General features: G+C 35.3%; 2 protein-coding genes across 5 annotated transcripts; both read right to left on the bottom strand.

Annotated features, from left to right (window-relative positions):
• Positions 1-116: 116 nt before the first annotated feature.
• LOC140766460 (urease accessory protein F) lies at positions 117-5,195 on the bottom strand. 2 transcript variants are annotated; one of them, XM_073105811.1, is made up of 2 exons: positions 4,752-5,195; positions 117-1,003 (listed from the first exon to the last, which is right to left on the bottom strand). In XM_073105811.1, the coding sequence occupies exons 1-2, from the start codon at positions 4,763-4,765 to the stop codon at positions 265-267; spliced, it is 753 nt and encodes a 250-aa protein (XP_072961912.1). In that variant the 5' UTR covers positions 4,766-5,195; the 3' UTR covers positions 117-264. The 2 variants fall into 2 exon arrangements, with proteins under 2 accessions (XP_072961912.1, XP_072961913.1); XM_073105812.1 differs by having other exon boundaries at positions 117-1,008; positions 4,752-5,194.
• A 2,750-nt stretch (positions 5,196-7,945) lies between these two features.
• LOC140766476 (probable LRR receptor-like serine/threonine-protein kinase At1g56130) lies at positions 7,946-21,575 on the bottom strand. 3 transcript variants are annotated; one of them, XM_073105839.1, is made up of 24 exons: positions 21,275-21,574; positions 18,628-18,817; positions 16,968-17,039; positions 16,449-16,520; positions 16,280-16,351; positions 15,695-15,766; positions 15,530-15,601; positions 15,375-15,446; positions 12,845-12,916; positions 12,687-12,758; positions 12,529-12,597; positions 12,317-12,388; positions 12,128-12,193; positions 11,803-11,868; positions 11,336-11,380; positions 11,181-11,245; positions 10,699-11,078; positions 10,043-10,244; positions 9,792-9,956; positions 9,595-9,713; positions 9,193-9,403; positions 8,867-9,098; positions 8,616-8,766; positions 7,946-8,513 (listed from the first exon to the last, which is right to left on the bottom strand). In XM_073105839.1, exons 1-24 carry the CDS (start codon positions 21,396-21,398, stop codon positions 8,118-8,120), a joined length of 3,129 nt encoding a protein of 1,042 aa, XP_072961940.1. In that variant the 5' UTR covers positions 21,399-21,574; the 3' UTR covers positions 7,946-8,117. The 3 variants fall into 3 exon arrangements, with proteins under 3 accessions (XP_072961940.1, XP_072961939.1, XP_072961937.1); XM_073105838.1 differs by having other exon boundaries at positions 11,181-11,380; positions 21,275-21,575; XM_073105836.1 differs by having other exon boundaries at positions 10,699-11,245; positions 21,275-21,575.
• Positions 21,576-22,879: the final 1,304 nt, after the last annotated feature.

Raw genomic sequence — 22,879 nt, 5'->3', positions numbered from 1 at the left:
GCCATATTGAATCTTAAATGCAAATTACTAGGAAAAGGAAATGACAAGAAAAATCTGACTATAAGTTTGCTCCTTTGAACAGGTACATTCTATGTCAACTGACCAAAGATGAATAATGGAATACTCATCAAAATTATTCTGCTGTCGTACTCATCTTTTGTCCTGTAAGAATTGTAAAAAGTCCCTGTGCTTCCTTGTCAAGAGGAAAAGAGAAGACATATATACATCCAAAGTAACAGACGAGGATGAAACTGTGCTTTGTTATCAAGAACAAAATAGTCTGGAAAACAGGTATCCGTGACAGCCCTGCACGGCGTCGAGCAAAGGGGCAACCTGGAACGCATCCTCGACAGGGCGGTCCATATATTTCTTCACCAATTGTTCAGCTATAGGAGCAATTTGATGCTGCAAGACTGATGCTCCAAGGGGACCGATCAAATTCAGCCTCGTCGCAGCAGAGATTACATCTCTCATTGTAATGAACAAGTAAGCACGCTGAGAGGTCATACTGCTGAAACCAGTAACTCCGCATATGAGTCCAAATATGGGTGCATGATGGAATGAGACAGCCCCTGAACCTAGGTAAGTATTCCGCACTTCTTTGAGATATGGAAACTCTGAAAATACAGAAGCAGCAACTCTTAGAAGTGCTGAGCCTTGAGATACGGATGCCTTTCGACTAACTTCATTTGTTAGCGTCGCTTCAAGCAATTTATCAAGCTTAACCCAGGTTCCGATATTAGGAGATTTGCTTGCAGAATAAACAAATGGAAGAAGTAGGCTTCCAGTGTTCTCCAAGACTTGGATTGTAAAGGACTTCAGATCTTCAGGTCCCATCACAATGCGAGCTTGGACAGCAGCCTCAAGGCCATAAGAATGAGCAAAACCACCAGTGGGAAGAATGGAATCCAGTAGCTGCCATTGGCTCCATTGAAGAATATCATTGGTATTCACACAATTTACATTCATTTCATCTTGATCGCACTCCATTTTGTAATTCCTGCTGCACTGGTAAAACAGCCTTGTCAATAACAGAAGCAAATGTGGTTTCATCAGGTGTCACTAAACTATAGACACATATATCAATGGTTTTTCCTTTTTCACAGCTGGAACCGTCATTACCTCTCAACTAGATAATTCTCACTGGCACCAAAGTTATGAGGAAATATAACTCGGCTTACTAGTAGCATGCAGAAAATCTCTTTTAGGGATTATAGGCCATAACAAAGTCAGTAGAAACCATAGAAGAATTCATCTGATCAAACCAATATGAATGCTGCTAATATGAACTGGATACATGTCATCATCTAGTCCAAATAAACCTACAAAAAGTGGACACTATAAAGATATTATCAGAATTTCCTTTTGGTACACATAAGTGAAGCATATCAGCTTTCTCCTCTCTTTTCTTCTCTTTTGAGTTCTCAGGACACTTTCATAGGCTAGTGAATCGTATTGAGATGAAATATGCTAATGAACAACAGATGCGTTGTGCACCTGAAATAGTTGTGGTTCTGTAACTGCAATTTGAACTGAAAAAGAAAAGTACTTCAGGGTGACACAGGATATCTCCCTTACAAAACAAATCCAAGAATTAAGACAGCCTAAAATAAGATTCTCCAAGTTGGACTTAACTGAATTCAGTGAAATATTAGAACATAGTGAGAGAATGCCTTTCCTATACATTTGATATACCCAAATCCATTTAAAACTGTAGAAACAGTAACATTTTGTTATATAAAATATGCTCCCATCAAATAAATATACTACAATACTAAATTCCAAGAGAGCATTTTGAAATGAAGTTCGATTACAGAAGGTCTAATGTGAAGAAGAAGATAACTAATATTCAAGAAAAATACAAACAAGATAGAGAAATGGAAAAATAGAAAAAATAATTTGTGTGCCTCAGCAAGGATATATTGTAAAGTGATTGAACCATGTACATTTTTTAAAACATATAAGGACAGAAGTCACCGCCTGGTAGATAACTAAGCTTCAAAATCTACATATTTTAAAGCTGACAAGTTGAGAAAACAATGAGCAAAATTTGTTACATGTGTTGTTCATATCAACAAGCTATTTCTTCAAGAGGATATGATGGGTGACAAATAGTTGGGTGATTGGATTGTCTGAAGGCCCTTGATCATACCTGACCATTTGGGTTGAAAATTGGATACCAAATCCTAAACCATTTATATCTTAGGAACCCAAACTAAAACCATTAACCAGGTTAAGAAAGGAATGGAAAGTAGAACAAGGTTCACAAAAGGAGTAACAAAAGAATGTCGCAGTTCAAGGATAAAAGATGCATTTTGTAAACCATTTTTTTTATTTAAAAAATGTGTTTTTTTAATTATAAAAAGAGTACCTGACCTTTTTGTATTTAAAAAAAAATCAAAAAATTATAATAATTGTAAATTAGAGAGAAGAAAATTAAGAGTTGATAAGATGTAATATCATCATTTAAAAAATATTTAAAAAAATACTAATTTGAAAATAGATGAGAAAACCCATTCTAATAAAATATTATTAAATCAAGCATCTAAATACTAAAACCACAGCCAAACTTTGAATCTCATAAGATCAATAATTTCAAAACTATTCTTGTCTAATCTCAAAAATCATATTAGAGAAAAGAGATAAGAGCAATTTAGGAAAGTAAAAATATCATTTAAAATGGTAGAATATTTCCTTATTTATTCCATTCAATCATATACTTGTTAATTTCAGAGTATGGCTTGACATTTTTAATAAAGTGGGGGCTTAATTTATAAAATAATGACAAGATAGAGCTTTATTTGTAATATGGTCAAAATACATAATGTTGTTTATAATTTTAATAAGGGAAACTTGCACTTCAAACCCTAACTATTTACGATTAGTATCCTGCATAAGGGAAGAGAGGTCCGATGACGAGAAGAGGGGGTTTGAGTTCAATTGGCAGATGGATTAGATAGAACTTAGAAGCCTATCTAGATGATGAATTGGCCATTAATTGTGATCTCTCTTTGTTGGTTTTGGGCTGATTTTCGCTTTGAGAATGAGGCTCAAACTACAATAACTAATTCTATTTCGTACTTTCTAAAATACGATATTTATTCTAAGAATAATTATTCTTATATTTACTTATAATTAAAAAGTAGTAATATAATAATTATTTTTGATGTGATATAAAGTATAGTATAAATAAGAAATAAAAATTGACAAAAATAATTTTGATTTGATATCTAAAATTAAATTAAAGTGTTCTTTATTTATTTTTATCGTAGATATGAAATGCATATTTATGAAGAGTTTTTAAACCAAATTACTGCTACAGTGTAAATTATTTTCCAAAGTATATTCCTGTTCAGACTATCTCTCAAACTAGTACAATAGTAAAATTTTTATCTCAGACAATGATTTGTGGATTAATTAATTTTTCAATACATTGAAAAACAGTTAGGAAAATTGTTATCTTAGGTAACATTTTTTTCATCATTGTTTCTATATAAAATGCTTTCTATGAAGGCAATTTATGTATAAATCATTTTCATAGAAAGCAATTTATAAACTACTATATAAAAAATTTGAAATTCTAATTTGGAGGAGCTATGGTCTTTATTTTGCGATTCTAAGTGCAGTTTGTGCACGCAACATCAAAGCTCCCGTAAGCTGGTGATCTAACTCAAGAATAGATCTACATTCTTCTGCTGCCTATGATAGTAGAAAATGACCATTTTCTATTAAACTTTCGATAAGCAAAGTTGTCAGTTAAACTAACAAGAAAGAGATATGTAGTACTAGTACTACTGCTAACTTTACAATTTTCAATTGTATATTCAACTTTCTTCTTGTCACAACCCCTATATGTCAAAAAAAAAAAACAAAAACAAAAAACAAAACATATGAAGCTGAAAAAAAAACATATATTTTGCATGAAATGCACTGCTCTTCATCTCCAAAATTCAATGGTCGAATCTTACTCAATACTTTGATATCGATACTGACAATAATGACCTACAACTTCAATACAAAGGCTTAGGAAGAAATTGACTATGTCCATTAGCATCACCTCCTGAGCAGTAATCAACAATAACTTTGAAGCAGTACATAAAATTGTTTATGCTCATTTTAAATGTGTAAGTCGATTAGCCTCAAATAGTACTGCATATATACTATTAGAAACTTTTACCTTTCAGATAACAATCAATAGATAGCCTAAGTTGGTCAAGATAAAAAATAACTTTTCAAAAGAAAAGGCATTAGGAGACGGAATGAAAGTTAAATACTAGTAATAATCATGTATGTCAAATCAACAAAAAAGTGCAAATGTTTAGAATTCAAGTGTTGCTTGACACTGTGCATGTGGGGCAACATATTTTGTACTTGGGATATGCTTTTTCTTTGAGATGCCAACACGATAATCATCTTTGAGCCATGAGATGATTATCCTTGGTAAGATGATTATCGTGTTGGTAAGATGATAAAAAGACCATCTGATCAAAAATGTTATCCGTTCCACTTCATCACTCTTCAATTCCCATCTTCATTAGATACATCCTTGCAATGTCATCTGATCAATATCGCTCATGATCATAGATTACCAAGGTACAAAAAACAGGATTACTGGGAAAAAAAAGGTTAAAGTTTGAATCTTTCTTACATGCCTAATTCGTATCATCTATCGATTGCCCATATCACAAGTCAATGCTTTAAAAAAGATATGAGAATTAAGAATGCTTTGTAAAGGAGATGCTCAAATTGACCTTCTTGAAATCATGCAGCTTCAAATAGCCCCAGCCCTATTGCTGTGGAGAGCAATCTTCTGAGCTTTCGTCTTCGCAGGCCTCCGTGTAGAGCCCGAGCGCCTCCTTGTGCTGCCCCTAGCGGTACATCTGGTGGGCCCTCTCAAGTTTGCCCAAAGCCGAAGCCGTCGCTGCCGCCGCCGCAGCCATCAATTTGATCAATAGAGATAGAAGAGAAATTTCCCAATTTTAAGAAGAGCCCAAAATTTTGGGTATTTTATTCGAGGAATCGTAAATTTGGATTCGGCCGCAAGTCAGAGAGAGAGAGAGAGAGAGAGAGAGAGAAGTCGAAAGTGATGCAGAGACTTTCCATTTTCTAGGAAGTAGGAAGGCATTACCGCATTACTCCTCTCGGGTTAGTTCTCAACTTCCCCACCTACATCGAAATAGTTGGATCCAAAATTCGAAACAAATATTTTCTTTGAATTCGTGAAAATTAATAGATAGCCATTTCGATTAACTTATTAAATATATAGGTAGGTAAGTACAAGTTCGTTCTCCAATTTAATTGGCGTGAGCAGGCCCAAATTTTGTAATTAATAGCAATATCCTCTGATTTTATCTGAATAAAGGGGATTTTATTAAAACAACACCCAACATTTTATATTTGTTATCATTTGTAATTCTTTTTTTCTTATTGCAACAATTGCTTTTCATTTATTTACCATCTAAACCAAAAGGTCCATTCCCTACTAATACAATATCGAATTATAGATCCGCCAAATATGGGCCTTGAACTTGTTAGACCTACTCATATAACACACCTTATAAGAAGAATTAAAGAAAACCCATCTAGACATACCAATGAATCTCATCATGTTTGTCATTAATAATCTTAATTATCATAGTTGAATCGGTAAAGATCAAACTAGTCTTATTCGAGAACTTCAAGAGAACGAGCTTTAGCCTAGTTAGGATCACGAGCTCCTCCGCATGTAGAGCATTAGAGCACTGCTCTAGAAAAGTGTTCCCCTAAAATAGGCTTATGAGCATCGCCGTGTTGCTTCCACTCATGCAACATACTCCCTTAATATAAGAATATCGTCAAGCCTATCACAAAGATCTATTCTAAGCAACCTGTCAATTAGAACTTCTTCAAGGGGAGTAAGGTTATCCATCTAGTGATAAAACTCGATCCAAAGGAGGTTTGCCCTTCAAACAATCCTCCACATAAGAGCCTTTTATTTCCTGAAGATCAGCTAGTTCCCACATTTCCACAAGCCCCACATAAGGACGAGAGCTTAGTCCAAGAACTTCGGTAGTAGAATCTACTGCATCTCAGATCCACTCATCCAACTACACAACCAACTTTTCTAGCCTCAACCCAAGCCTGCTATAGAACTATGTGATTTGACCAAACTAACAGTTAAACAGAATGTGGACAATAGATTTTTCATTAGTTAAGCAACAGGGATAGCTAGGGTCGATCATTTAGACACGCTGATGGAGGGACGCTTTCACCAACAAGGCATCAACCAAGCAGTGCTAGAAAAAGATTTTAATCTTTGGCAAAACTGCTTTCTATTCCAAACCTGTTTCCATAAATTCTTCAAGTGTGGAGACAGAGAGGAACTAACTCAGCCGCCATTAGAGAGAGCACTATAAGCAAACTTGGCCAAGAAGCTTTTCTCTTGGAGAGAGATTCCAGATCAAACAATTAGGAAGATCTTGTATATATACTGAGCAACTTCATTCGGAAAACACATAAGAATGCATAGATATATATCTTTCTGTCCTATATATTACTTTTAATGCTAAAAGGTACATTCAATGTTATATACTAGCAACCAATCAATTAGAAATTTTCATGACTTTTAAGTATAAAATATATCAATAATTAAAATATCCCTTAATTTACTTTAAAATTTGGTTCCATCATTATTTTTTATTTTAATTAAAAAAAAATTTACTCAAGGGTAGAAACCAAAATAGAGCAGATAATAGCAAAGAAAACTTATAAAGAAGGGATACAGAACTTAATGATTATATATATGGATAGAAAATCAATTGAATCCTTATTTATTTTCTAAATATATAAAAAAATAATTTTTTAAATCTACATGCAAAACTATCTTTTATACCACTATTTTATAATATTTTAAAATAGAGGTTAGCAAATAGCAAACCTCATGTTCCTTTCTATTTTCTGGATGTAATGTAATAAAAAAGAAGCAAATCCCAACTACTGACTCAGGGGGATAAAACTAAGTATATATTTTTATGTGACACAAAGTATATCACTTCCAGCAATCGAGCACACTCTCTCAGGTAATGAAATCCAATCATAATATATTTAAGCTAGAAAGAGTAACTAAAGACATATGCTCAAATCAACAGAAACCTTTTGAACTCCAAACCAATGTTCTTTAGGGAGAGTCAGAACTGCATGTCTAAAACTCACATACTCTAATGATCATAAAAAAACCAAGAAAAATGAAAAGATTGGGTAATTCAAATGAGATACATTCTTATGATTAAGAGCAGTACAGTGCACGCCAATTAATACATATAATAGAGGCAATTAACAATAATTGAGTAAGATGTTCAACAAAATGCATAAGACCTTTGTTATACATAAATTAATAGGATCAAATAAAACATCTTTTAATTTCTAGAATAAATATATCTTTTTTTTTAGAATAACAAAAGAAGAATATCTATTTAAAAAATTGACAAAGAGAGAGAGAGAGAGAGAACAAAGGCCTATAGAGCTAGCGTACGTACCTTCTCTCAGCACGCTAGATCGCTCCGGTCCGGTGGCGGCATTGGCAGAGCAAGATGAGGACAGGAGGAGAGAGGAAAGAGAGAATAGATGAGAGGGGAGAGCGTCGAGGCTTCCCTCTCCCGAAGGGGAAGAAGAGAGAGGCAGTGGCAATGCCGATGAGACGTAGGGAGTGATTAGAAAGACAATTTAAGGAGAAGGGAGAAGAGGGGAAAAGTCCACCTAGCCGAGAAAGCTACGGAATAGAGGGGGAGGAGAAGGCGCCGATGGCGCGCTGAGGAGTCAAAACGACACGGCGGCGCATCTCCGATGTACAAATGCGGCCTTTAATCTAGTCGCAACATTTTTCACCAAAATTGGGAAATTCTAGATTCCACCGTAGAAAGGAATTAATCGAGGGTTGTCTCGATTGTAACAAGACGAATCGAAGGACTTCATTTCAACAAAGGGAATTTATTCAAACCATGGTTCATTGATATTGTACATGCTCAATTAGAACTAGCTTACGGACGAGTTTTATTATTCTCAAATATTGTTCAAGAAACACAATGTGTTTCCTGGTAAAAAGATGAAGATCAGTATCAATGTATCACCAACTGGATGGTTCACCTTCCCTCAGCAATGCCTGCATGCAGCAGTGACCGAGACGTCGACGGCGTAGTGCCGGTCATGGTAGCATCTGCGCTTGAGCCTGCTGGCACAGTAACTTGGCTACTTCCAGATTGTTGTGTTGGGGCTTCAGAGAAATCGGTTGCGAAGCTGCTGCTGACATCCTTGAGTTGCCACTCCGTTAAGTAACTAGGCCTCGTCGTGACCTCAGTTACCTCGATATCTCCTGTCAGCATTGCCACCACCCTTGACATTGGTGGTCGCTGCAGCGGTGATCCTTGAGTGCAAAGGAGTGCAACACCGATGACGCGGGTGATCTCTTCAGTGTTATATGATCTTAGCCTGGGGTCTACCATTTCCAGTGCATTTTTACTTTCATATAAATGCCAAGCCTGCCAAGGAAGAACAGGCAAGTTACTGTGTCATAATGCATGGTGTGAATCATATTGTCAAGCCAGTGAAATGAAGAACTAGTTTTTTTTTTATCAGCTTACCCATTCAAGAAGATAGATCTTATCCTGTTCCAGGTTTGAATCAGAATTTGGCCGTCCACATACGATTTCCAAGGCCACAACCCCGAAACCGAACACATCCGCCTTCTCAGTGAGGTGCCCTCTCATAGCGTACTCCGGTGCAAGGTACCCGCTGAGAGAAACAAATATCAGCTTCTTAGATTTCCTAGACATGGTTTTACCTAAGAGATCTTAATCAAAGAGCAAGCTTTTAATCAATGATGCCTTCTTACATTGTACCAGCAACTCTAGTGCTAATGTGAGTCTTCTTGTCATCATAAAGCTTAGCCAGCCCAAAGTCAGAGATCTTTGGGGTAAGATCAGAATCAAGTAGGATATTACTGGCCTTGACATCTCTATGTACAATCCGCACGCTGGAATCCTCATGGAGGTATGCTAAACCTCTTGCAACACCCAAGCATATCTCAAAGCGTGTTGGCCAATCAAGGTGCAAATTGCTCTTCCCTGGGATCCATGGAGAATTGAATGAGTTCAGTGCTTTCTCAACTACTACTATATTTCTGGAAGTGAAAACAGTTAGTGATTTAACTAAAGATACCAAAGATTGCTTGATCAAGACTTTTGTTTTCAAGGTACTCATAAACCAAGAGCCGCTTGTTTCCCTCGATGCAGCAACCATACAATTTCACTAGGTTCCGATGCTGCACCGCGGATATGGTTGCGATCTCTGCCACAAATTGACCCTTTCCTTGGTGAGATGATACTGATAGTTGCTTTACAGCCACAATTCTTCCATCAGACATTTTCCCCTACAAAAAATAACGAGTCTTAGTATAGTGGTCGTCGACAAGTACTGGTTTGCATACACTAGTCTGAAGGTCATAATATCTACTTCAACCAGTGAAATCCCAGATTGCATCAGTTAATGACATAAGATCACAATAAAATAGACAAGAGGCAATGGAGTTCTTTCATGCAAAGAAAAGGGGAAAGAACTGACTTTAAACACTGGCCCAAAGCCTCCTTCACCAAGAATATTTGATTGACTGAAGCCTTCTGTTGCGGTCCTTAGTTCAGCATAACTGAAGACATCAGGCCTTTCAATAAGCCCCAATAGCACTGCACAGAAATACAAGCTTCATTTAGTCTAGTCCTCCTTAGTGCGACTACTTAAGTTTAACCAGAAATATGAATTACCATCATCCTGCATTTCAAGCCTTCTTTTCCTTCTCCACATGAAAACTCCAAGCACTGCTAACAACCCTAAAACTACAACACCAGCTACTACTCCCGCAACAAGACCTGCTTTGCTCTTTGATGAGCTAGTAGTTGGTGCTACATTAGGGACATTGGAAGTGAAGTCTGAATATTTGCATCAATAGTTAGTATGGTATATCACATTGGTTCCTGAAAACTGTATGCATAAATTTGTGTATAGGTAATTATACCATATGGAGACACACTAATAGCTGAAACGGATGCACCATAGTAGCCTTGAAAAGGGACACAACAAGTACCCTTCCCCGCCCAAAAGAAATGAATGTCGAGGAAATTATTGGTAACCGGAGCTTGGAACTCCCTCACAACAGCTGTAATAGATTTACCACCGGCGGCCTTTCTTATATCAAAGTCTTTTGCTTTGAGATCACCCTAAAGCAAATGAAAAATAGATATTTAAAACCATAACAATCTGAACTATAATCATAAAACCTTAGCAAATTTAGTTGCTACTTTTTATATCCTAAAGCAGCTTTTCACTAACTAATATGCAAGTACTTGGAATGGCATAATCTCACAGGAAATTCATTCAACGAGTGCAACTTCATCTTGATTTTAGTAATGGCCAATAGACATCATAGATCAAGCTCTAAATTAACAAGAAGTTCAAACATGTAAGCATTACATTTAGTGAAGAACTTATGTAATGCAACAAAATAAATTGTGCCACAAGCACAAAGAGATTGTTATTTATTCATCAGTTTCGTGTATACCTCTAATGCTTTCAATATCAAACTTGGGAATTTCATATATGAAGTCTTCTTCATTTTGTTATTAATTCATTTATCTTATCAAATTTGTACCTGCAATATCTAAAATAACCAACCTGAATATAGATATCAAAAACCCTCCTTCCAACACTTTTCCAAGTAGGGGGATCGGGGAAATTTATCTCAGCGAATTGGAGTTTTATGGTGTAATTTCCATTCTGAAGCCCAAGACCGTAGTATCTAAGGGATGAAGGTGAAAGTCTTGCATTCTGAAACAATTCTGAATCCAGAGTGTTTTGGAACTGGGATAAACTGCCAATAATATAACTATTATTTGGGGAATCTCCAAAACTTCCAACACTGCTTACACCCCACTTTGCTGGCTCAGTTACAAAATATGATGCAGCTTTGAGAGTGGCATCGTCTACTTCATATACAATTCCATCAGATGCTGTTATTGCTCTATTACCACCACACTTTATTCCAAAGGAAGAATCTGTAAGCAAGTAATGTATAGATGAGTACTTGGATTTTACTTCTGCAATTAAATTTTCATTAACTAAAATAGCTGATGAAAAATTTAAAGGAAGGAGCTCACAGATAGGAGAACCACGATGGCACGGCACATCTCGTTGAAGGCAATTCAATCCAGAGGGCAAACCACTGTCCAACAATGTTGCAAAATTAAAGAGAATGCTCCGGAGAAGGATAATACTTGAAATATCACATAGTGAGTTAAAAAGTTGTAAATACCTACTGTTGGAGTCGTCTATCACAAAATTGTTTGCCACCAAATTCCTGAGAAGAGTATGTCAGATGAAGCTTGATTAGTGCAAAAAATTTCTTGGAAATTGAAGGTGGTTGTCAGATAGAAAGACCAAAGAGTGGTGAACTAAGCACACTTCTTTTCATCCTAACAAAAAGGTTAACCTAATTAAATTGCTTCCCCCTCATCATTTGTATAATAACAGAGAAAATCTCCACTTTTCCATTAAGGACGTGAAAATACAGAAATATTGGCGTCTGGGTGCACCAGAAGAAGAGCTGGGAGTGGGAGATTCATGAAATAAAGTTTAATCTTGTATTATGAACTGTAGGAAATTTTGAAGGTGTTTCTTATCTATCTGATAATATAAGAGGTTTGTCAGCATTGGAGACAGCATGACATTATGCAGTAACTTAAGAAATATAAAAGAGAAGCTTGCAGTCCTACAACTTACAGCTGCAAATTGTTTTCGCTAACCCAAGAAGGAAAGCTTCCTGAAAGTTGATTGTATGACAAATCTCTGCAAGGAAATACATATTATTTTCAGTAAATATACAAAAAAGAATAAATAAGAACAGAGCTTAAACATCCATTTGTAAAGAAACAAAAGATCGACACATTATGATAATGGAAACAACAAAGGTTGATATTTGATAAAAGCCTTCCAGAGAATAGTTGGGTTATATTTGAAGATAAAGAACATATATACCAATTTACATAAAGCACAAAGAAAATAACGTTTCAATCTATCTCAAGTAAGGTGAACAAGATAGCCATACACATTGACAAGTGATGTGCTTTTCCGAACTGGCAAGCTACCAGATAAGCTATTGTTCCCAAGAAATCTGCTCGAATAAATATCAAAGGAAAATAATAAAAAGATCAATCCTTTGGGACAATTAAGTGAACAGAAAATTGAAATAAGATAAACTTAATTTTCTGAGGGGATTAGACAAGTGTTTCCTTACAAGTAGACAAGTGAACTCAAACTGAAGAGAGGCTGTGGAAGTTGGCCTGTTATATTGTTAAAACTCAAATCCCTGGGCAATGAAAAGTATTTAAACATTGTAAGCTACATAAAGAACAAACGAGTAGCATATCATTTGAGTAAATCCACAGATAGAATGCTATTAGGCGTCAATATAATCAAAATAAGTTGTACACATAAGAGAAATCTCACAATTTCAGTAAACGTGTAAAGCTGGCAAAGTTTGGAATGGTATCAGATATTTTGCTATTCCTTAAGATCCTGTAAGATGAGAAGTAAATATTAAGGTCTTACTAAAAGCATACAGAAGTAGACTAAATACAAATTACAATATGGAGCTGAGACCGTACAGAGTGCTCAAAGAAGTCATATTACTTATGAAGGCCAGAGAGGAGCTTCCATTGATTATATCACCTATCCTCCTGCATAATAAATAATTAAATATGACTATATGGTACTTTAATTAAATAATTAAAAGATATAACATAAAAAGTTATCAGACAATTACAAGTCAGTCAGTTGAACAAGATTAGAAAGACTCGAAGGAATGGGGCCTTGGAAAGAATTGCCCTGGAATCTCCTGCAGAAGAAACTCAATGATCAGTACTACTGGGAAAGAAACATATCTTTCTGACAGTATTAGTTGCATCTTCAAATTAGAGAAAATAAAACAGTTGGAATTTAAGTGTTATGATCCATCTACGTGGGCCGAATCAGTTGAGTCAAGACTAATCGGTTATATTTGCTTATTACTTTTAATTTTAAATCAAAGCGATGTAAGCTCAATAGAGCGAATTGGATCTAACTCACTATAACTCTACTTTTATAAATAGGAAATGTTATGGGTTAATTAAGAGATGCAGAATGAGAATTGAGTTAAATTGTTATTATCTTGTATTTACCATTTATTCGTAGCCGTTAGATCATCTTAATTTCTTGTAGAATCCTTCCAAGCTTTTAAACTTTACCCACCATCACCCTCCACGAGCTACCTACTCTTACGGTCGTCTACCACCATCTTCCAACCGATCACCCCCCTCCGACGACCACCGTAATATTGGATATTTTTATGAGATACTTTCTTTTTCACTCCCTGAACTATCACACATTTTCACAATGACCGCCTGAAATTTTTTTGATACACATTGACCCCCTGAATTATCAAAAATACCTCACTTGACCCCTTATATTAGGATTTTGTTACTTATTTTCATTCATAAAATATCACGTGATAGTCACATGACACATTATGACAATTTTACCCCTCATGTGCATGTGCAAGTTACATGCAAGTCAAAGAAAATTTTAGGTTGACGAAAAGCCTCCTCCTCCTCTTCTTCCATAGCTGCAGGGCTCTCGGGTGGGCGACATCCCTCTCCACCTCGCATTGGAAGAAGTCGTCGTCCGGCTACTAGCTCCTCCTTCCCATCAGAATCGACTAGCTCCGCTCTACCACCTACCTCGACCACGTTCTCTCTTGCCTCGACAATCACGTCACCTCGGCCTTCCACCACCACCAATGAAGAGGCAAGGCCTCCTTCCTCAACGTCCCAACTAGGTCGAAGCTTTATAATGTTGTATTCTACCTCCCCCATGACTCCTTCCTCGGCCGATTCATCCATGGTAATGATGCATTTCGGAACGCCCGATTCAATATTGCACCTCCCTGTCTCCCGTCGAGGGCTTGAACGCCTCCTCGAGGGCTCGATCGTAGGTAGCCCATGTCAACCCACTGACGAAGCAACGGTAATCGACCTCGGATGCCATCGAGAAGGGAAAGAAATGAAACCCATCTCCGCCAACCTTGTCGGCTCCCGAACCGGCGCAATGTTGGGAAAATCATCGTTAGCGGCATGTGAATGAGGAGATAGAGAAGGGAGAAGGGATAAGCGTCGGGATCTCCTTCCCTCTGATCCGCCACTGGTGGTGGACCTCTACTTTCGTCGCCTCGGTGTCAAGAAGTTTAGCATTGCTGATGTGCAGTGCCTCGAGTGCGATGCCATCGGCTGCAAGATCAGCTCCTCCACTTCTGCTGACCCCAAGGCCGTTGACCGCGACTTCTCTATCGACCTCGACCGCCTCCACTTCGACTTTATGCACGACGAGGCTAGCACTAAGCTCGACAAGCTCATGCTGACCTTGAGATCCTCGGTCCACCGGCCTTCGCTGACCTCATCCGTCGCCAGACTGCGGCCAGCCACCTCGAGTTGTGCCGTCAGGGTGGGATGTGCTCAAAGAGGAGAGAGACAAAGGATTTTTGTTTAGAAAGGAGATTAGGGAAGAGGTTAATGAAGGAATTTTTTTTTAAAAATTAAATATTTGATTTTAGTTAACCATTTAATTATTTCGTCATTATAAGTGGAGGGGTAATTTGATCAATTTATCAATTTAGTCAACAATGTTAGAAGGGTGAGGTATTTCTAGTAGTTCAAGGGTCAGTGTGTATCAAAAAAAAAGTTTAGGAGATCATTGGCAAAATGGGTAATAGTTTAAGGGGTGAAAAGAAAATTTTTCCTATTTTTATTTCTATTCCGTTTTGACCTATCTCCACTATTTTAGTCAGATCTTTTCACCTCTACCTCGGAATTACGTGAAACTAGAGCTAAAAGATTCCTAACTCACTAAGCTCCACTATTAAAATCTCAGAATTTTTTTACAAACAGATCAGTCAAGATATGGTTCGTAACATTAAGAGAAAACAATCATGCACTAATATTAAAAAGATACCTTGCTTGTTCGATTGGTGCACTCTGTGCTGTTTCCTGAATGATAAGCAGATCCTATGTAACTATTGACTAGAATCTAACACTGCCTGAATTAGTAAACTATAAGCTGAAGGTAGTTCAAAATAAGTCCATAGAACTGCAGCTTTACACAGGCAATTTGCTCAGAGATTGATGAGTTTATATGATGAAAGATGAGTTTATAAGGATTTGTCATGGCTAATACATGAAGAAGTGACTTTATGCAAGTTACTATCATGCAGTTAACTAGTTATTACTGAATACACAAATGCAATTTTTTGTAAGGTAACTTACAACACGGTCATGTTTATCCAGCTTCCAATAAAATCCGGTATTTTTCCAGTAAAATCATTGTCTGATGCCCACCTGCAACCATAGTGACCCATAACATGCTTAATATTTGGTTTCTCATATGTATGGTAAAAATTAGGTGTTTTTATGGACGTTACATTATCTCCATGCTTTTCAAGTTAGATAGCGTTGATGGTAGGTCACCACTAAGGCCAGAACTATCCAGATACCTGCACATAAGGAGATTTGTCAATTATGACTGACCTAAACATGAAAGAGAGAAGAACAAAGTAGTTCATTATTGCTGGAGTATTAGCGTTAACCATTGCTTTAGCTTGGTCAAATTCCCAAATTCTGGAGGGATTGAACCATTAAAGAAGTTTGTACCCATGCCCCTGAAAAAGAATAGGAGAAATTTTTTTTCAAAAAATTGTCTATAAAGATGGCACAAGAACATATATTTAAGGATAGATTCTAAAGAGAAATGGAATTTGCTTTTAATTGACCCCTCAACACTTCACATTTAGCAACAGTCAGCTGATTTCAAGATTTCATGCTGAGCCAAATCTAGACGACCTCAAGATCTTGACCAATTTATATAGTTGATCCAGAAGTATCCTTATCTTCATTTTACCTCGTTAAATGGTTCAAACTTGAATGTTCGCAATATGTGTTATTTATTCTCTTAAAAAGAGAAAATAACATATGATTATTATACTGGAATGCTACAAACTATATCAAAATGCAAATGCTTTTCTAAAGGGATTGAATTGAATGAGCCATTAGTCTCAGTATTTATGCCACCATTTTATTTGATATACAGATACCAAAGAGTATGCATCATGATGAACAGTCCTCACTCTGCAAAATTAAGCAGTCTTTTCGGAAAGTAAATAGAGCTTACTTACAATAAAATGAGATTCTGAAGCTTTCCAAGCTCCTTTGGTATGGGACCTGATAATGCATTAATCCCCATACTCCTATTAATGGGAAGAAGAGGAAATTGTAAACAACATCAAAGACATTATGCATAACTACGTTACTACCATCTCCAGTCTCCTGTAAAACAAAACTTACATATATTGCATGGCACTTAAGTTTCCGAGAAATGCTGGTATGGGACCAGTTAAGTAATTTTGATCTAAATTCCTGCAAATACATAACACTGCTGTGTTAGGGTCACAACTGCAAACACATTCATGCTAGCTAACAAGAAAAGAGACGTGATGTTTGATGCTCTGATGCCATCGTTTAGTTTAAATTGCACAAGTTTAGTGCCTATAATTTACTTAGAAAGCAGCAATTTCTTGAAAATTAATCATATTGTCAAGTAGTTCATGGGTGCAATAGCCTGCAAATTGCTAGACTTAGGGGCCTAATGGCACTGTGGCAGAACTATTCTTGTCTGATGATTGCTGGTTTTGAGCTCTATTAGCTCTGGAAACCAATAATAGAAACATTCACCATTACTGTGTTTCTTCTAGATTTCCTACTATACGATTCTAAAGAAAGAGAAAACAAATCTTGCATTGTTTGCATGAAATTGGATTCTACTTCCTAAAAATTGCACAATGAGGTAAGAGAGAGAGAACTTACAGGTTGGTAAGGTAAGTGAGATTTTGAAGCTCCTGAGGAATTGAGCCCACCACATCCAAAGCATATACTTTCCTGCAAGAACACAAACAAAGAGAGTAACTCATAAGATTGTGAGTTGCTTATTAAAAGTAACATTAACTGAGCATTCTCCCAACCTTTTTCTCATCAGGCATGAGCAGTTCTAATGCGACTCGAGTTTGATCGGATCAATTCACAGGGATATTGGGTTCAATTGATCGAGTCTATTTATCTTTTAATTATTTCATAATGTAAGCCTTTTAGATAAGTCTAGTTTAGTCATGTGAGCCACTAAGACAAGTCGAAATAAATCATGACAATCCTTAATGCAAGTCTAGTTAAGTCAAGGAAGCCTTTAATTAAGTCATGTAAGTCTTTAAGGCAAATCCTAATTCAAGTTGCGTCATAAAGCTAGTCTTAGTGAAACTCGTTGTAACCTACCTCTATATATAGAGGGGTTGGGCTATTTGTTAAGTATCCAAGCATTGAGAATTAATTGAGTTTAGCTATTTTCTTATTACCGTATTTATCATTTTATCGTAGTCGTTAGATCGTTTTTACCTTTCTAGGAGTAGATCATAGCCGTAGAACCTCCAAAGCTTATAAACCTTAGCCACCACCTTCCTCCTGCAGCCACCTTAACCTATGACCGACCACCACCACCCTTGGCCATCCGCCACCCCCTCTGACAATTGCCGCAACGTCGAATATTTACCGTTCTATCTTATTTTGATCTATTTTCACTGTTTTATATTTAACTTTTCATCCCGACCTCCGTTAGGTGAAACTAGAGCTATTAGAATCTTAACTCATAAGGCTACCACCACCTAAATTTTTATAATTTTCTTACGTCTAGATCAGTCCAGATCTAGTTCGTAACAAGTTCGGGGTTGCATCGGAAAAGACAAATAAAACATCAAAATATAAAACAACAAAACTAAACATAAAAAAGTAATGCTGCTTAATGCAACCCCTATGTTGGCATTCATGTTTGTAAGTAAACATTTGTCTTCTAGGATATCAATTCATCACGGATTAAGGGGATGTTTTCTACATCATGCAAAGCATCAGCAACATAAGATCATATTTATTTTTTAGGCAAATTTATTTATCCCCTGTAGTGCCTGCTATATTTTCATTAATGCCACTTACTTTCTTTATAGTTTTAGTCGATGTGTAAGCATTAGTTTTCCATCCAAAAACTAATAGTGCAGATAATTTTTTTGTCAAAACTATTAAAATTTTGAGCAATTTGCCTTTATATTATTTACTTTTGGAATAATTGTAACATCCAAAATATCAAATTGAAAAAGATTATGACAGAAGAAACACGCAAAAACATTTTCATAAAAGATCATATTTTTCTAATTAGTTATTGCAAAACAAAATGGGCATTTTAGTTTTTTAATATTAAAATTAATGTTGTGAGATTCCCTCACTTCTTAATAACTAAATATGCTCACTAGTTATCATTATAAGGAGGTTAAGCGGCACAAATGAAAGTTCAGAAACACTCTAAATTTTGGCATTGTCATGTACATGAGCATAAATTATATTTTCTCTTTTATTATTAATTTTTTACTCACTATCAAGTTATATACTAATTATAGATTAAATAAAGAGGCAGGAGAAAGAGGTTTACAGCTTGGTGATGTGGCAAGTGGTTCCGTTGTTATAGCTGCAATCACACTTGATGCCTGGGTTGAACTGCTGGTTATTATCAAGCATGGTGGTGGTGTCCTTGGCAATGCCACTGCATGGCTCGCCGCTGAAGTTCCAAGTCGACTGTGCCTTCTTTCCCCATCTCCCTAGTATTGTATTCAACGCCACCACTGCAGTGCACACCTTACCACTTAAGCTCATTTTAGCACAATCCTACATAATCATGCTAACTGTGCACATACCAAATAACTCTCGTGAATCGTGATTGATCCACCCTGAACAATGTTACTAAGAAAATCATAAATAGAACTTTGTATATCTTGACTGTATTTACGGATAAAGCTCTTTTTATTTAGGAAAATTTGCATATGACAACCTGTTTTATAATGAATTTGCGGTTTACACTTTATATTTTTACTATTTGTATATCAAATCATATGATTTCGCGAATACGTACAAAAAACATATTTGTTGTTAGTTTTGTTAACTAAACTTTAATAGGTTAACTAAACTATACCGAAAAATTATAAAAATACTCTCAGCTAAATTATACTTACTCAACCTATACTATGGGCATTTTAGTCATTTTCTTAAAAATTTAAATTTGATAAAATATTTTCATCTAATCAAATGGTGTTAGTTCAAATCTAATTCAGGGTATTTTCTGCACATATTCATTAAATTATAATACTCAATCTGTAAATAATGAAAATGTAGGATATAAATCAAAATTTCGTTAGAATGCAAGGTGTTATATGCAAAGTTCTCTTTTATTTATTATTATTTACAAATTGAGCCCCCTCTTTATTAAAAAATTACCAATCTAGCACCCTCAAGTAAGCTTATCTGATCAAGTATACCATCTATCATGATGCAATCAAAAGTAATATATTTATTCATTTCAAATAGTATTTTTATATTTTTTGAGTTATTCTTATCTCTTTGCTCTAATGACTCTCGAGGTTTGATCTGATTTTACGGTTAGGTGTGGGTTATTATATCTATCTATTTATTTCTAATACATAAAAGAAAGTTTATTTACAATATACTTAAAATATAGGGTGCTATTTGTTAAGTTGACATTAAAGTGCTAATTCTTATTGTCGCTCACTCTCATTGCGTTTATTGGCTGTCCATTTTATTACTTATATGATTTTTATACAACTTGTCTTCTTATTAAATATCATAATATCACTATCTCGGCCACAGTTGTATAAATCTCATGTCAAACCAAAATGAAACTTGTTAAGTAATTAAGCCACCTAAAAATATGCCCGTTTGACTAGAATGAGCTTTATGAGGGATCTTATTCAATCCTCTACACTAAAATCAACCAAATTGACAGTTTTGAAAAGTAAATCCACTAATAAAAGAATACCGTTTTTGTTTACATAAAAACACTCTATTTTTGCTTTTATTATCGTTCACACTCAACATCAGAATATTTATCATTCGACCTCTATATTTTACTATAAATGATAATAAAGATAAAACACAGGTATATTTAATAATTTTTTAATGAATATAAAATAAACTTATATGCAGATATTTCCTAACATTCTTGAAGTGGTTAGATAGGGTACACCATTAGCTAAAAGAAGGCCAAATGGATGTGATGTGAAAGCATCGGTTGATATTTTAAAAGAAAATAAATTATCCTATGTAGTTTGCCGAATTATACTAAACACTTTGTGGTCCTAACTAAAGCATTTGACACACTTGTGATCCCGAATAGAGTACAAGTATTAGCCTGAAATAGAAATTTTATTATAGGTGAACAATAATTCCTTTTTAGTAGGAGTAATTTTTGTCATATAAATATAGTTTTATGGCGAGAGAAGTTGACCAATAATTAATATTATTAAATCCGATGAAAAAGATAATGATTGTATTTCTGGTCCCGAGAGGAATTAAATTAAATGCTTAACTTAAAGTACAGATATTCCTTTTAATTCGGCCAAAACAAAGAGTAAAGTGTAACTTTTCTCATGATGAAGAACAGGGGGGATGTACGAGAAATATAAAATAAGAACTTTTTGCTATTAGAAAAAAGAAAATATCCCTCCATGCCCACTAACATCTGTCAAGGGGCCCATTTCCTCCTAGATCTGATAACGATTTATCTCATCTTTGAAAAGTTATCATAATTACTGCTGCATTCTTTAACCATCATAATATTGAGTCGATCAAGCTTGAATAATCGCTGTTAAAACTGAACTTCGATTGAAGAAAAAGACTATTTTACTTCTTATTACAAATTGATTAAACTAATTCGAAAGCTTATTTAGTAAGAAGAAAGAATCAAGAAAATTTAGTAACAATTATGCCAGTTTAAAATCTTCCAGTGGCAATGATGTAAACTTCCATCGAACAAAACTAGTTTCGTTTTTTTCTTCTTCTCCCAATGAAGTTTGACGCAAATTGGGAGAAATACAAGCTGCAGTAACCCAAGAAAATATCCCAAAGAGCAGAGGAGGAGGAGCAAGTATCAAGATCCTATCAAACTACTGGCTAAATCACTTGCTATCAATCCTTATCTTCTCAAAAATAGCATTCGAATTATTGATTCCTTACTATGTTTCGTCAAAGAAAAGAGCAAAAAAGGACAGGATTACAGAGATGCATACCTTCAGACGGGTCCGTCTTAGCTTGAGCTGCAGCTCTCTCCGCAAAGAGGAAGAGGCATAGAATGAGGCAGAGCACAAAAGCCTGCGGCGATGAAGTGGGTAGGAATCTTAACACCACCATCATCCTTTCGTCCCTCCTTCCTCTTCCCTTCTGTAGCAGAGTTGGAGGGAGATGGTGGCTGCGGCTATTAATCTCTACTAACTGATGGTTGCAGAGGAGAACTTGGGGGGGTATTTATCTCTACTATTAAAGAGGCGTTCACATGGGCATTTGGATGAGGAAGAAGAGCTCTAAGAATGAGGTGGAAGAGAGTTTTTTTTCATCTGTTTATTTAATATTAATTTAGGAAAGTTCGACATATGATTTGGAAATGTTTTGACCAAATTAGCCCTCTTCCGAATTTTATTTACTGAAATTGATAGCACTCCAAATTTAATACCAAAAGTGATTTATTTTTGTTGAATTAATCGGTGTTTTATTTTCAAAATGCTGAAGAATTATCATCTTTTTAGAGCATTTTCTCAGCAAAAAAAACTTGATAAAAGAAATTAAAATTAAAATTTGGAGTAGTTATCATTTTTTTAATGTTATTTTATATTTTTATCTATATCTTTCTTATTTGAGATTTGATTAAGCTCAAATCATAATCAGTATGCTCGTTTTCCTTTCATCTTCATGATGGTATATCATATCTCTAAAATAGGTTATCGGTTACGAAGTAATGGCCATTTAAATTAAATATTTCAATATTTTAATAAGTTGCTGAAAAATAAGTCCTTTAATTTGTTCAATATTTTATTTGGAAAAAAAATAGAATCCTTTTTCTCTTTCGTAAAATGCTAAATCATTCGATATTTTTCTTTCACGAGGTGCAAGTCGACGTCTTAGTAATTCTTTTTTTCTTTTCAAATATCTCACTACCATAATGAAAATACCGATAAAATTATCAATTTAACTTAACTTATAAGTAAAATATCGATCAATTCAGTGTTTTCTCAATACAGACACTTCCGTATCAAAATAGAACACATTTTGGTATTAAGTTTAAGCGCACGATCTAGTTTAGTATATTAAGTTTGGAAGAGGGCTATTTTAGTAAAAAGAAAATATTCCTATATGGAAGTCAAAGTTACAAACTAATCCCGGAATATAGTTTAGTCTATTCTATTGATAGAAGATCTTGAATGGCGACCGGCCAAGTAGTAAACCGTGGCCTTGTTACGGACACTCATATAAGACACCCAAATAGAGAAGAATAAAGTAATTCAAAGATTAAAGAGGTTGTATTCTAGGAAATAGAAAAGGTCAGCAGGTAAGGATTCAGACCGTTCTTTAAAGTCAAAATCACTCGCCATCCATATTATTATAGAAGCTTATTCAAAAAATTAATGATAATTAATCTTTCGAAACTATAACTCATTAAAAACAAAATACTTACTTATAATTTTTCTTTAATTATTTGCTTGTGAAAATTTAATATTATGACTTCCTTGTTTGACTAACTATTATTAAGCTTAGAATATAATTTAGTTAACTCTATAATTAACATTACAAAATACCCTTATTTAATTTCTAACCTAATCCCACGTTACCCCAATATACTA

The sequence above is a fragment of the Typha angustifolia genome, chromosome 9, assembly GCF_048772165.1.
Source record: "Typha angustifolia cultivar Huaian chromosome 9, ASM4877216v1, whole genome shotgun sequence".
Classification (NCBI taxonomy): Eukaryota; Viridiplantae; Streptophyta; class Magnoliopsida; order Poales; family Typhaceae; genus Typha; species Typha angustifolia.
The sequence above is the reverse complement of the archived record's forward strand: the minus strand, read 5'-3'. Positions and strand labels throughout refer to the sequence as shown.